The following is a 13352-nucleotide window of genomic DNA, read 5'->3' as shown; positions in this document are numbered from 1 at the left end:
CACCCGAAAGAATTCATAATGCATGGCTCGACTTAGGTTGCCTTGAAAGTAATAATCAAAGCCAGAATATATTGGCGAGTGCAGATTCATCACTAGGTCTTAGGATCGTCAAAGTAACATATGCCCTGTAATAGAATCTGGTCAGGGTTCTCCAACAGACTTAGTTTGGCTACAGCTGAATCTGACAGACAAGTGAGAACGAATGTAAAGGAAGTTACGTAGATCGCACCGTCGAGTCTGAATGGCAAAGTTCTCAGCCTTAAGACAGTTTACTCTTTACAACGCTAGTCGGCTAGCAGCAAACTGCCAAATGTGAACGTCGAGACATGCCGTGCCACTAGTGACCAGGTAGGCAAAGGACAAACCTTGAGAGTTGTGCGAAGCTAGGTCTAGTATGATTGAGGCCATCCCCAGGCCCGAAAGCTTAAATATACCATGGTTCTGCTGCCATCTGACAGAAAACGGGTTTCCCAACCGGCTTTGGTAGTGTCGTTGCCGACTTGGGCTACTGGTTATAGGTAAAGACATCCAACTGCCGTCATTGGAGCCAGCCTAGCCAGCATTGAATTTAAGCGCTATCTTTGCACTTCCTGCTCAAAGACTCAAGTGCTGCATGGCGGTACGGATAAGTGCTTGGCGATACTGCCGACATACCCAGAGCAGCCCGTTATTTCCCGCGGTCTGAGATCTGACGTACATGGATAGTCTGTAATCTCTGGAAGAACGCAGAAAGCAGTCGTTGGGTCGCTTGATCAGGACACAGGATGGACTGCATGGAATGAAACGGAGGGATTGAAAGCGTGGGGATGGCATGTCTTGAAGTGACATTCCAAATTCAAGGATCTCATTCTAGGATCCGGCAGATTGGAAGCAAGAGCCGGCGGCAGATGACGCAAGTGGATTTCGATCTAGGTTTTTGTGGTAATTGTAGGTATTCGGCCGACATGGAACAGGTGGTTGGTTGTTGGAGATAATTGAAGTGTCTGGGTTACACTCCCCAGCTTTGATCCTGAATCATACCAGCATTTAAGAGTGAGGTTGTGACTGGAAGAGATAAGGGGAACGAGTGAGAGTGTATTCGTCTCCGATTATGCAATATAACCCTCCTTTACGTCAAATAGCAGAGGTCATAAGCTCGACACCACCACTGACAACTTGTCGATCACCAAAAGGGGTATCTCTGGGTGACCTCTCAAGATCCCCGTCACCCACATTTTGCGTCATAATAGATTCTGGACCCCCGCTGCCGAGTCCACTTTAAGTGCTCCGCTGTATCTACAGTATAGATCGCAGTTGATAGGAGGCTGAAGCCCAGACAAATGACAATGTACTTTCAAGTGCACCTGGAGTTTTGCTTCATAGAGATGGCGCCTTGGAAACAGGCAAAAGATCACCAATTCAGGAGGAAATACCAATGGAATGTCCGCCATGAGTTCTGAAGTCTGTATGGCCTCTTTTATTCACCACATGCGGCGGCCTTCTTTCAGATACTCGTGACATGTCGTTGGTCCTTCTTCGGCCCCCAGCCGACCATATCCATGACATCCGATGGCGCTCGTTCACTCACCGTTTCATGGGGACGCCCTCGTCGTATCCTGAAGAGGCACTCATGCTGCATTGGCTGTTTACTATAGTAGTCTAGCTCACAGACTAGGCAAGGCACATAAACATCACGTCAAGGTCGCTCATTTTTTAGCCTCTCATTTTGCCTCCATCTTCATCACTATCTCGCTCTTGCATCGCCCACCTTCCGCCGTCTTTTCGTCGTTTCTCTTTCCATCCGCCTCAGAGTCTCGCCTCTTCCTCAGCCTCACTTTTGGTTCTAAAGCTTCTGCCAATAATCTTAACCCATTTCTTGATCGAAGCTTTGCGCTCAATCTGACTCTCTGTTCTTGAGGTTGCCACTTGGAATAACGGGCTGGACTTTAGGACGCCGCATCCCTCCGTTATCCATCGTCTCCGCATCGTCAGGAGAACCGAGCCAAACTTGCTCTAGAACCCCCCAACTGACCGCGTGACAAAAGCACAACCACGGGCGACAACGGCAAACAACTCAGCGTATGCTAGAGACCCCCTCGCTTTTCGAATTGTCTCCAATTTACTGGCCATATCGACCGGTTTTCTGGCAGTGTTGGTCCCGGGTTGTTATGGGCTCGCGCCTCAACCCCAGTCAATAATCGATTCCCATCGACTTCGCCCCCTCGCCAATCTCTTCACCTCTCTGTTGCCGCGATTCTATCACAGGACTTCAGGACGATAAAGTCATGGCTGCGACCGTTGCGCCCTCACATGCTGGTGGCCTACCATCGTCATCGGGAATCCCTGCGCCCTCGCATTCCGCAAACTCTCACTCACATGCCCAAGATGCTCCGAGTGGACCAACATCTCCCACCCCAAGTCCATTACCACAAACCCGCAAATTCAATCTTCGCGACTTCAGACGAGTTCGCACACTAGGGACAGGTATGTCCATGTCATGTAGACTTATGGCTTCCGCTTCTGACCCCCTGAAAAAGGAACATTTGCTCGGGTCTGCCTCGTCCGTCCCGCCGCAACTGCGCATATCCCCCTTGACCATCAACTCAACCCCGAAGTCTACGCCCTCAAGATCCTACGGAAACCAGAAGTCATCCGTCTCAAACAAGTCGATCATGTCCGACACGAACGCGCTATTCTCGCTGATGTTGCAGGTCATCCTTTCATCACAAACCTAATCGCCTCCTTTTCCGACCAAGATTCGCTCTACATGCTGCTCGACTACGTTCCTGGGGGAGAGTTGTTCACATATCTTAGAAAGTTACGACGCTTCGAAGAATCTGTCGCACGCTTCTACGCCGCCGAGATTGTTCTTGTTCTGGAGTACTTGCATGAGCAGCAAGGAGGTATTGCCTATCGAGACCTTAAACCTGAAAACCTGCTTCTGGATCAAGAGGGCCACATCAAGCTTGTTGATTTTGGCTTTGCCAAGCGACTTGGCTACCGTGAAGATAACCGCCCTGTCGAGACATACACCTTGTGCGGGACACCTGAGTATCTCGCCCCCGAGGTCATCCAAAACAAAGGTCACACAGGCGCAGTTGACTGGTGGGCACTGGGCATTCTAATATATGAATTCTTGACGGGGTATCCTCCTTTCTGGCACCAGAACCCCATCGAGATCTACAAGCAGTGGGTAACTGTTCGACAGATGTGTAAGAATGGCAAGTTGACTATTTCTCCGCAGGATACTAGAAAAGCCCGTTGTCTTTCCCCAAGACCCCCCCTTATCAGAAGAAGCTAAGGATATAATACGGTCCTTCTGCACCGTCGATCGTTCTCGGCGCCTTGGTAATATAAGCGGCGGTGCAGCACGTGTGAAATCCCACCCTTTCTTCCATGACACCAACTGGGATGACATTTTCAACCGTCGACAAAAGGGCCCCATCCAGCCCCCGATACGATATCCGGGCGATGCACAATGTTTCGACGTCTACCCCGAGGACGACGGATCTCGCGAGCCTTATGGCCGTGAGATGGCGGAGAAATATGACCCATATTTCGCTGACTTCTAATCACCCGAACCAGCCACCCACCTGGATCGGACGATGGGTGCCGACGTATCTCGTCATGCCAAACGTCCATTTAATACATGAGAATTACTCGGCAGTCAGACTCTACTCCAAATATGCAAAAGCGCATACAAGGTGCCCAAATGACCCTTGAGAATGAACATACACACAATGACGAATTACGATTCAACGTCAGAAACATCGGTTCTTAAATCAGCATTTCTATTAAGCGTTTATGACCAATGTCTGGAGAACAGCGTTTCACTACGAATAATGACTTCGATGAGGAGATTGGAGATACTATACTACACTACTCCTTGGTATCCAATGTTCGTTTAACTCCATTGCTTTTTACGTCTTTTTACCTTGTGCAAGCGAATGGTTTAGCTCATGACATCTGAGTTGTATAGGCAGTTATAGCACCTGAAGCTTTATATTACCCGCACATCTGATACTCGTTTCTCGGGGCCGTGAAATGTGTGGCGAGACAGTGAAGGATAATCTTGCACATACCTCATTTCCTGTTCAATGAATTTATTTGTTAACGCTGTTTGCCTTTGCTTGCAAGCAGTGAAACTAATACAATACTACGTTTTTGCATACATGATGTTTGAGTGCTTGCCTGCTGCTATATACTATCTAAATGAGTTGTATCAACCAGCAAATAATAAAGTGAGCAACGGGGGATAGCGACAGACACGCAGTCTTGCGTCACAAGCATAGTACAAGACAACCCCACCGGGCCTTAGGGTGTTTGAAGTTGCTAGGTCTTCTTGCAATTATGTTTTCACATCCCCCGAGACCAGAGAGAACAATGCAGTAAAAATGTGGCTCAGAACCGCCGGTACAGCCAGTACACACCTGCACCAAAAGCGAGTACTGTGGCTAGGATACAGACACCCTGCTTAGTACTCCAGAGGTACATGCTCCAGCCTGCCATGACCTCCTTACGGCGTGCGGCGGCCCGGCGCTCCCAGGCCTCTGGGTCAATTTCCATAGGGAGTCGGGCCCGAGGGTCCTTGCTTACACCACGGTCCAGGTCTGACGGCGGGGCCATATCACTCGGTGAAATGAGGGGCACGTCGATACGTAGGAACACTGGACGATGATCGCTCATACGCAGTACTGGAAGACAGTCATAAGCACGAACGTTGAACTTGGGGTCCTGGCTATTCCCTTTTTTGAGCCATGAAGGTACGTCGAGAAATAGGATCCGATCTGTCCAACCTGGATAGCGATGAACCGCAAATTTCCAGGGCACGTCAAGCTCGGGCTCTCGCGTGCCAGGTCGTGGTGGTAACACATCGTACTTGTAAGTCGGTGGGAAGCGCACCTCGTGCTCTGATAACCCATGTAAAGTGCGGCCAGCGTTACGCTCACGGGTAAGCTGATCGAGACGGAAAAAATCTGGATAGTAGTTCTCCGACTCCGGATCTAGACTGGGGAATGTAGCGGAAGGGGGCGGGGACGTGGTGGATATTCTATAATTTAGATCGCCGGCAACAAAGAGGAATGATGAGGGCCTGAAAACGGAGATGTTGTGCAACTGTTGTTGAAGTTGTGAGTGTTGCTCGTTGTGTTCATTATGGAGGAGGCGCGTACGCTCGGGCTCGTCTTCGGCGGGTGGTGTTGAGGCTGGAGATGGGGTGACAGAGGTCTTGTAGCTATTCACAACCACTTCTGGGTTTTCAAAAGCCATACCACGCATTATAGCAGCCCAGTTGGCATTACGCCGGGGTAAGTTCCATTCCATAGCCGCCAGATGTGTTGCGACAAAAGTCAGCTCAGATGAGCCACCATCAGCTTCATAAAGCATGCGTAGACCGACAGCGCCCTTGTTCCCTATCTCAGCGGCCCCAAACCCAACTTCCGCCTCTTGAATATTCTTTAGCCTCGAAGGCTCGCGAGCGAAGAGCAGTATGGCGGTGTAGCCAACATTTTTGGCTCGCACAAGTGTGTATGGCTTCGAGGGGAGGGCGGTGGGCGTAGTGTTGACAGTCTCGCTATTTCGACTCGATATATCATCAATAATATGTTGAGCGGCGATATTGATGGCTTGTTCGTATCGTGAGAGGTATGGGTTCAAGAAGTAACCACCAATGAAGGAGTACGCCAAGGGTGCCACCTCCTGTAGCGAGCTGCGAACAGAACATGAATCAGTACAAGATATCCCGGTGCTCTATGTGGACCTTGTGCTGATCGTGTCTCGAGTCCCATGACTGTCGAAGCTAGCAGCGTATCGAGGGCGTTGGTAACCTGATCGCCTTCGGAAGAGACGAAGAGGATTGCGGCTTACAGAACAACAACCTCTGGTAAACCAGTTGCGTTTTGACGAAAGGCGGTTTGCAAATGGCTGCCGAAGACGGGAATATCGAGAAGATTCTTGGCACAGTTGAACGTGAGGTATAAGAGGTCAATAGAAGGGGGCGTCATGGTGGATGGAGCGGAGGAAGACGACAGCTTGGATTGGGAAGTCGACGTTGATGTTGTAGTCGTGGATTTGGTTACTGAAGTCGATGCCGCCATTGCAACGCACGACATTCAGGTCTCGTCGTAAAAAGCGCGAGACGGTCAAAGGTCTTGCAAGGATGAAGAAGAGAAATGGTAAGAGAGGAACCAACTAACTTAAGAAACTAAAGAGAGACAAGAACAAGGGTCCCGCTGCAAGCCTAAAAGGGAAACCTCGAGTGTGCGCGAAGCTCACGACATGCAGGGAGGATGGTGGGCAGGTGAGATTGAGGATCTGGAACTGGCTGCAAGCAAGGAAAATGTGGGGTTAATGCTTGGTTTCGTCGATCACTATCGACTTTTGGTCCGGTTTAGACTTTGTTTTGTGGGTGTCGACATACAGGCATGATCACTTGAGATCCAATCGTCAGCATAGGCCGAAGAAGGGTTCGATCGCGTGCCCAAGCTGCTCCTTGGGCTCTCAGAGTAACACTACAGATTTCGATACCCGTGATGATGTACACACACTTTCCGCCTCCTGCAAGGTACGGCTATCAACTTAAAGCTCAGTATGGTACTTACCTTAGATATTTCTGTGTTGCGTTACATGAGGTATTCAGTTAAATCTACTACCAGAAACTGAAGACTATTCCTGAGATGATGACTGAATACATGAAACGTTGTACATCCTAACTTATCTGTTTTTCAAATGTCTATTGGCCTCCTATGTAATCAGCTCCTGTCATCCTCGTTACCGCTCGAGATAACGAGACCTGTAGGCTGCGAGGCACGCATTCCACACATGTGACCATCCAAACGACCTTGTCATTGGATGGCGGTTCCTCGGACACCCATTCGAGTCTGTGCCTTCAGCATGTCAATAACCAGTCTGCTCTTTTAGGTCAGATCCATCACTTGATTAGTGTATAAGCCAGGCATCAGTTTGTTTCATGATTCAACTGAAAGCCTGTACAACTGCGTAGGCTTCATGATATCAGGGCTAAACTTACTTCACCTAACTAGGCTACGGATTACCAAGCACGAACGGCATGACGCATCGTTCTGAAGTTGAACGATAATTTCCAAATAAAACAGACTGAATTTGTAGACTACCTAATGTGTGATCGAGAAATGAATGAAGGGGTGGATGGATGTACGTGAAATCCAGGGCTGCTCAACCCGACGGTTGAAAATGTAGGCTCATCAACCATGTGTCCCTTGTCGGCTGCTGGGGAGTTTCGTTAATACCCGATTTCCCAACCTTGGACTTCATGATGGGAGTACCATGTCAGTTGCCGCGTCACCATGGTGTTTTTGAAAGCTGCAGCAACTTGTGTCAACTTGTTCGCCCAATGAAGTGCCTGATTCCATCCACCAAGCCGAACAGTAGGATACCGGAGCTGACCTTAACTTAGGCCGGTAACTCCCACTGTTGCATCTGCCACTGTACCAAGATCCTCTGCCAACGTGGACTGCTATCCGTAACAGGCTTGCCATTCGCGACATGGTGTCGAGACTAGCTTTACCAGTAGCATAACTCCTGAACCGCGTCCCCTGTTGCCTCCCCAGAAGCTATCTCCGACAGGTAGGAGCAAACTCAAAAAGACCAGAGCAAACGTCCGTGCAAATTAAATGAAAGCAAAGAAAGATACGATGAAGGAAATGCCTGCTAGGGGATCGAGCTGAGCCGCTTCGACGGAAAGGTGAGCCATAGCGAGATGTGGACCCGAATTCAGCTCCAGGGGCGAATCTTGTATTATCGACACCATGGTATGTGGCATTCCGAGGTAAGGCTACTGTGCGAGTAGCAGTGATAGCCCCACAGGTTCGGTACACCCAGAAATAGGAGTACCGGACATGCCGTTCAGGAAAGTCTCCTGAAGGCATTGTAGTCGCTCAAAGGACGAAACCCGAAGGTTTATCCATTGTGCAACATTCCAACCATCAAGAGCTACCCGAGCCATGCGTAAAGTCGTGAATTCGCCAAAAGATACGTCGAAGAACAAGATAGAGCAAAGGCGTAGAAAATAGGCGTGACCGATCCGCGCTCCAACAATCGACCTCGATCAATAAGCAGAATGATGACCAGCAGAATCATTCAGCTGTTCAAGAGACTTGCATCCGGGTGTCGATGTTGGGTGTGAATCGCCAGTATCGGTAGCCATGAGTGAGAATCCCAAAAAGAGAGGAGTGATCGGTTTAGAAATCATTTCGGCCGATAGCTGCCCGAGGCATATCCCGCTCCCTTTGAAGCTGAGCGAAGCCTGTTTATCGTCCACTGAGTCAGCCATAGTTGTCAGCAAATCTCCCTTCGGCCAGCGGTACAAAAACACACTACACGCGCGAAGGAAAAAGATTCCTTACGAGGGACTAGAAAAAATAGGCGTTACTTATCACTCACATCCTGTCGCTTCCACCGATGGCACGGTTGGTGTCGGGAGTATCGACGCCAGCACCGGAGCCTCGCTCAAGCATCTTGCGACGAGTGCTGGGAATGGCATTAGGCTTAGCAGCAGACTGGCCGGCAGTAGCGGCGTTGGTACGGCTGGCACGGGCCTTTTCCTCGTCTTCAGGGTTGGCCTGACCGGCAGCCTGTGCGATAGCCTGCGCGTTCTTCTGGTACTTGTAGACTGTCCAGTCGAAAACATAATCATACTGGAAACCTTCACGAACAAAGAGGTCGCGGAAGATCTTGCGGAGGTAGCTGTAATCAGGCTTATCGTCGAATCGAAGAGATCGAGTGTAGTTGAGGTAGATTGCGAACTCATTGGGGAATCCACGGCAGAGAACCTCAGTAGGGGTAGTCATCTTCTTTTCCATAATGCGGTCGTACTTCTGCTTCTTGGTGGCGGCCTTCAGGCCCTGCCAAGGGAGAGAGCCGCGGCAGAAATAGAGCATAACGTAACCAAGGGACTCCATATCATCACGTCGTGATTGCTCGACACCCAAGTGGGTGTTGATGGAGGCGTAGCGCGCAGTACCTGTCAGATTCTTGTTCTCTCTGTAGGGGATGTGGAAGTGAGTCTTGGGGTCGCGATACTTCTTGGCAAGACCGAAATCGATAACGTTGACTTGGTTACCTCGTTTGCCGATACCCATGAGGAAGTTGTCGGGCTTGATATCTCGGTGGATGAAAGACTTGGCGTGAATGTATTCGATTCGAGAAATGAGCTGATCGGCCAGGAGAAGAACCGTCTTCAAGGAAAACTTTCGGTTACAAAAGTTGAAGAGATCCTCCAGACTGGGGCCGAGAAGGTCGAGAACCATGGCATTATAGTCGCACTCGGTACCAAACCAGCGAACAAACGGGATTCCAACGCCACCAGCAAGAGACTTGTACACACGAGCCTCATACTCCAGTTGCGGGTGCTTGGCCTTGACGGACTCAAGTTTGATGGCGATCTCCTCACCGGAGATGATATTGGTGCCCAGATAGATATCACCGAAAGAACCTGAACCGATCTTTCGACCGATACGGTACTTGTTACCGACGCGAAGATCCTGCCCGACTGGGTTAGCCAATGCTGCAATAATGTTCCTTGTCTCTACTCAAGCTCCGGCACAAGTAACTCGGGCGATCAAAAAGGGCTTATGGTGCCTCAAGATGATTAACGTCGTTTTGGAGGTGTTGTGCACCGGAGCCTGAATCGAGACCTTGGAGATGGCGAACGTACCATGGTCGTCATGATGAAAGTTGATGGTTTTCCGTTCCGTAGGAATTAAAACGGATGAACAAGTGTACAAGTTTGTGTGATCTGCAAGCCTTCGTTGGCTATAGGGGGAGTCAGCAACGTCTAGGTTCGGTTGAAAAGTAGATAAATGAAAGCAAATGAGAAAAGGCGGCAATGCATGCAATGAGAGGGGCAAAACTGGGTCGGAGAAGAATCAGGCTTGAGGGCGGTGGGCAACGCCACAAGGCAAACCCGACGCAACTCGACGTAAGAGCGACTCGCCCGACAAGCCTCATGCAGTATCAAGAAAAGCCCGCGTAGGCATGAGTCGGTGCATCCAAATGACAGAGAATGAATATACGAACAAGCCGGTTGATACAAAACCAAAAAAAAAAAAAAAAAAAAACACATTTCGGTCTAGGAAATATGATCGGCTAACATACCTGCAAGAGAATCGTGTGCGTTTGGAGGCGGTCAAAACGCGTGCAGGCTGATCTTTGGGAGGTGACAGCGTCGGTTAGGTGAGAATCGGGGATAGCTAGGAGTTAAAAACTCGGTCAAGATTCTCGAGAACTATGTGGCTCCGGTAATTCCTGAGGGTTCTTGTTGAATCTGAAAGAAAGACCAGGAGAATCTAAACAGCTATGGCAGACGTAAAGTCGCGAGGTCGTCGTCGAGATGGCAGTGGGTGTAGGTAGATGTTAGGAGAAGAGATGGCGGAAGGGCGTCGTGGGATGGGAGAAAATGGCAGGCTGAGGAGGAGAAATGGGAATGAATGTGGAAGGGGGCGGGTAGGAAAGAGCAAGTGAATAAGAAAAGTGGAGAATGGGGAGAGCGAGGCCTGAGGGTGAGTGAAAAGCAGCCCAGCCCAGCCCAGCCCATCATTTGGGGAAGGGGGAAAGGAATTTGTCTGAAGGGCGGGTGGCGGGTGATCCCAGCTGGAGGCTCCCAGCATGGATGGACTAGAACCAGAGCCTATGAATGGGCCCTGACGCGCCCTTCGACCGCCTTATTAGGCGCTTCTCACTGGATCAGCCACAACTTAGCGGTTCGTTTCCAGGGGCTCGGCGTCTACTGGACAAGCGCACAGCGCACTCCCCTCCCCAATGCGATGGGGCCGCTCCCTGGCTCACTTCCCGTTCAGTCTTCACCGTCTAGGACTGTTCAAGGGCAGGTCCCGCGTCTTCTGGACCTGAATGCGGCCCAAAGTGGGGGATGAGGCAACAATTGGCAGGCCAAGACAGTGGAATAAGACGAGTTACAGACAGGGCGCAGAGTCAAGGCTCAGAAGTGCATGAATCGAAGTCTCACTATGTACAAAGGCAGCTCCAGGTGTTTCATGATGAATCAATCATTCAAGCTGTTTGCTTCTCTCTTGCTGTTTGCATGACCTCGGTACACGTCTTCTACCGTCCATCACTGCTAACATATTCCAGCCGGGGTAGTCCAAGTATCAGACCTAAAAATCTCTCAGCACTGACCTACATGTAGGTAGTACCTCATAATTCCATTAGGCTCGGGTCCCCGATTCGGTTGTTTCTTGAATCATGTTGCAATCAGGTAACTACCACGGATAATGCTCCAGGTATCATCATCCTGACATCCCAACACATTGAGGGTTGCCCGCTACTAAGCTAGGCCATCGCCAATGTCAATAGCCGCCCTTGCAATGACGATCTGGAAAAAGGCCTGCCGATCACAGGACAGCCCGACAATTTATACAATATTTTCCAAGACCATCACGATGTTTAGAATGTATTATATGTCTTCAACGACAGACATTCCGAGGTTTTTTGATGTGTTTTCTTGGAACCGTTGAGATGAGTAATCTGCTTCACCAATTTAGGGCTATGGATATTGACGCCATGGGACTGAAAGTATGAAGCCTATCTGTTGGTTACATTGATGCATATTCCCGTTATTTCTATAATATCAGTCTCGCCGTCCTTGGCTCCAAGAGGTGATAGATATATATGGACTGCCGTCGAATACATCTTTAATTCATGGTGGAGAGAATATCAAAGGAGGACATAACTACTGCCCAATCTTCTTGATCCGCGTATTCCGTTGTTTGCTTATTCTGACCGGCCTCAATTATCTGCCTTGAAAGCCTGATACCTATGTAAAACAACGAATTGCACAGCTCCGGCTCAGCCTCCCCGGTGAGGGGTGCAAGCAAGCGAGCGAGCTGTAACTGGGCGGTAAGAGAGGTGATAACAGCTCAGAGATAATTCGAAATATTGGTGAACCTGCATGGATTCCCTTGATTCGTCTCGTAGCATGTTCAGCTTTCTCTTATATGGTAACTAGGTATCATACTATATGACAGAGAAATGGAGAGACGGTTCGGAGCAAACCGATCGACCACACAGCAGACGGCATCTCCGCTAGAGGCAAAGAATTCTTCTAGCGCCTAGACCTAGTCATGGAAGAAATCTTAGTGCACTGAGTGAGAGAAGACTAAGCCGAGAATAAAATATGAAAACAACTTCTATCATGAAATATATGAGAATGACAAATAGATGGCCGTATTGGCAGTTTAGTTGTTGGACTTGTACAGCCAACTAACATTAGAATGATGGATTTTCACTTCCAACTTTTTTTCTTCAACCTTACAAAGCTGAGATATTGTCCGTTCTTCGTTTACCTTCGGAACCGACCATTCGTGACCATACCACCATGCTCACCGACTTATCATTCAGTGCGAGTCTCAAATGATAATTAAGGAGCGACGCCGTGTAATCTGCCTCACCTGTCCACCGGCTGCGTGTATCGAGACGCCAGGGTCTGTGATAGCTTGCAGGATGTCAGTGAGCTGAAAATAGCTGCCCTGTGCTGCTATGGGTAAGGTAGTTAGTTATATGGTGCGACCATACCCAAGGTACCCCCTGTGACAATCACCATCTCGCTACGCTTCCTTGGCCCCAGAACTACAAGAGCTTCTTCCCCATGACATGCACGTTTGATTTCCCAAGATTGAAGGCGTCTCCATTCACCACTTGAGTTTGTACGCCCGACGTTAAAGATGAAACACATTGAAAGCGTGGCAGGCACTAGGTAAGCCAGACGCCGCCAGATGAGGATTTTAACAGCAGATGAATCAGGTTTGGTCAATGCCGCCCCCAATCATTCCGCTCTCGAGCTCCTCAGCCATAACTAAATATTTCATCATCCTCCGCAGAAGTAGTTGAGTCTCCCATCATCTGATTAAAATAATACCAAGGCAATATTCTCAACCTGGCAGGCGGTAGTAAGGTTCTTCTTTATACGTGTCACAATTTGCAGCTCGCTGTCATATTGAGGGCCCTAGGTATATCTACCTACGAGACATCAACTCGCTTTCACCGTCACAAGCCAAGTAAGTCAATGTGAGTGTGAATGCTCTTGGCTTCAGTTCCGTAATTCAATACAACCGAGCTTGTGGTAACCATAGGAGACGGGCATCTGAATTTCTTTATTACTATCATGGAAACCCATACTTGATGATTGAGCATAGTTCAACACGCAAAGGGAGCCAGCCAGATCTGGTCTCATGACGCAATGCCTGTGGTCAATTCATGATGATGTCACCCAACATATTAATACGACTTATCGATAGGGTAGTCTACTGAGCAATTATTTTGAATAGACTCCTATTTCTCAGTAAATGATCAGTTTTTGTCACTAACTAGATCACATACATTAC

At 49.1% G+C, this 13352-nt stretch overlaps 3 protein-coding genes across 14 annotated transcripts; 1 reads left to right on the top strand and 2 right to left on the bottom strand.

Annotated features, from left to right (window-relative positions):
• Positions 1–1313: 1313 nt before the first annotated feature.
• Positions 1314–6203, top strand: FOXG_03067 (AGC/PKA protein kinase; the record flags this gene model as incomplete). 5 transcript variants are annotated; one of them, XM_018380585.1, is made up of 5 exons in its annotated part: positions 1317–1966; positions 2025–2463; positions 2517–3168; positions 3224–3877; positions 3959–4181. In XM_018380585.1, the coding sequence occupies 3 exons, from the start codon at positions 2265–2267 to the stop codon at positions 3549–3551; spliced, it is 1179 nt and encodes a 392-aa protein (XP_018236885.1). In that variant the 3' UTR covers positions 3552–3877; positions 3959–4181. The 5 variants fall into 5 exon arrangements, with proteins under 5 accessions (XP_018236884.1, XP_018236883.1, XP_018236885.1 ...); XM_018380584.1 differs by having other exon boundaries at positions 1314–2463; positions 3959–6203; XM_018380583.1 differs by having other exon boundaries at positions 1314–2463; positions 3224–6203.
• On the bottom strand, positions 3154–6276 carry FOXG_03066 (uncharacterized protein). Its single transcript, XM_018380582.1, has 2 exons — positions 5845–6276; positions 3154–5686 (listed from the first exon to the last, which is right to left on the bottom strand). Exons 1-2 carry the CDS (start codon positions 6087–6089, stop codon positions 4381–4383), a joined length of 1551 nt encoding a protein of 516 aa, XP_018236882.1. The 5' UTR covers positions 6090–6276; the 3' UTR covers positions 3154–4380.
• A 703-nt stretch (positions 6277–6979) lies between these two features.
• On the bottom strand, positions 6980–10558 carry FOXG_03065 (CK1/CK1/CK1-D protein kinase). 8 transcript variants are annotated; one of them, XM_018380580.1, is made up of 4 exons: positions 10111–10558; positions 9671–9768; positions 8361–9497; positions 6980–8274 (listed from the first exon to the last, which is right to left on the bottom strand). In XM_018380580.1, the coding sequence occupies exons 2-3, from the start codon at positions 9680–9682 to the stop codon at positions 8394–8396; spliced, it is 1116 nt and encodes a 371-aa protein (XP_018236880.1). In that variant the 5' UTR covers positions 9683–9768; positions 10111–10558; the 3' UTR covers positions 6980–8274; positions 8361–8393. The 8 variants fall into 8 exon arrangements, with proteins under 8 accessions (XP_018236880.1, XP_018236877.1, XP_018236876.1 ...); XM_018380577.1 differs by having other exon boundaries at positions 8398–9497; XM_018380574.1 differs by having other exon boundaries at positions 7071–8260; positions 8398–9497.
• Positions 10559–13352: the final 2794 nt, after the last annotated feature.

This window comes from Fusarium oxysporum, chromosome 8, assembly GCF_000149955.1.
Source record: "Fusarium oxysporum f. sp. lycopersici 4287 chromosome 8, whole genome shotgun sequence".
NCBI classification, from domain to species: Eukaryota; Fungi; Ascomycota; class Sordariomycetes; order Hypocreales; family Nectriaceae; genus Fusarium; species Fusarium oxysporum.
This window is presented reverse-complemented; position numbering and strand designations above follow the sequence as displayed.

Coding starts and splice junctions, on each gene's coding strand:
- FOXG_03066 (XM_018380582.1), bottom strand. CDS start 6,089: ATGTCGTGCGTTGCAATGGCGGCATCGACTTCAGTAACCAAATCCACG. Junction 5,687..5,844: donor TTACCAGAGGTTGTTGTTCT/GTAAGCCGCAAT, acceptor TTCTGTTCGCAG/CTCGCTACAGGAGGTGGCAC.
- FOXG_03065 (XM_018380574.1), bottom strand. Junction 8,261..8,397: donor ATCGGTGGAAGCGACAGGAT/GTGAGTGATAAG, acceptor GACGATAAACAG/GCTTCGCTCAGCTTCAAAGG.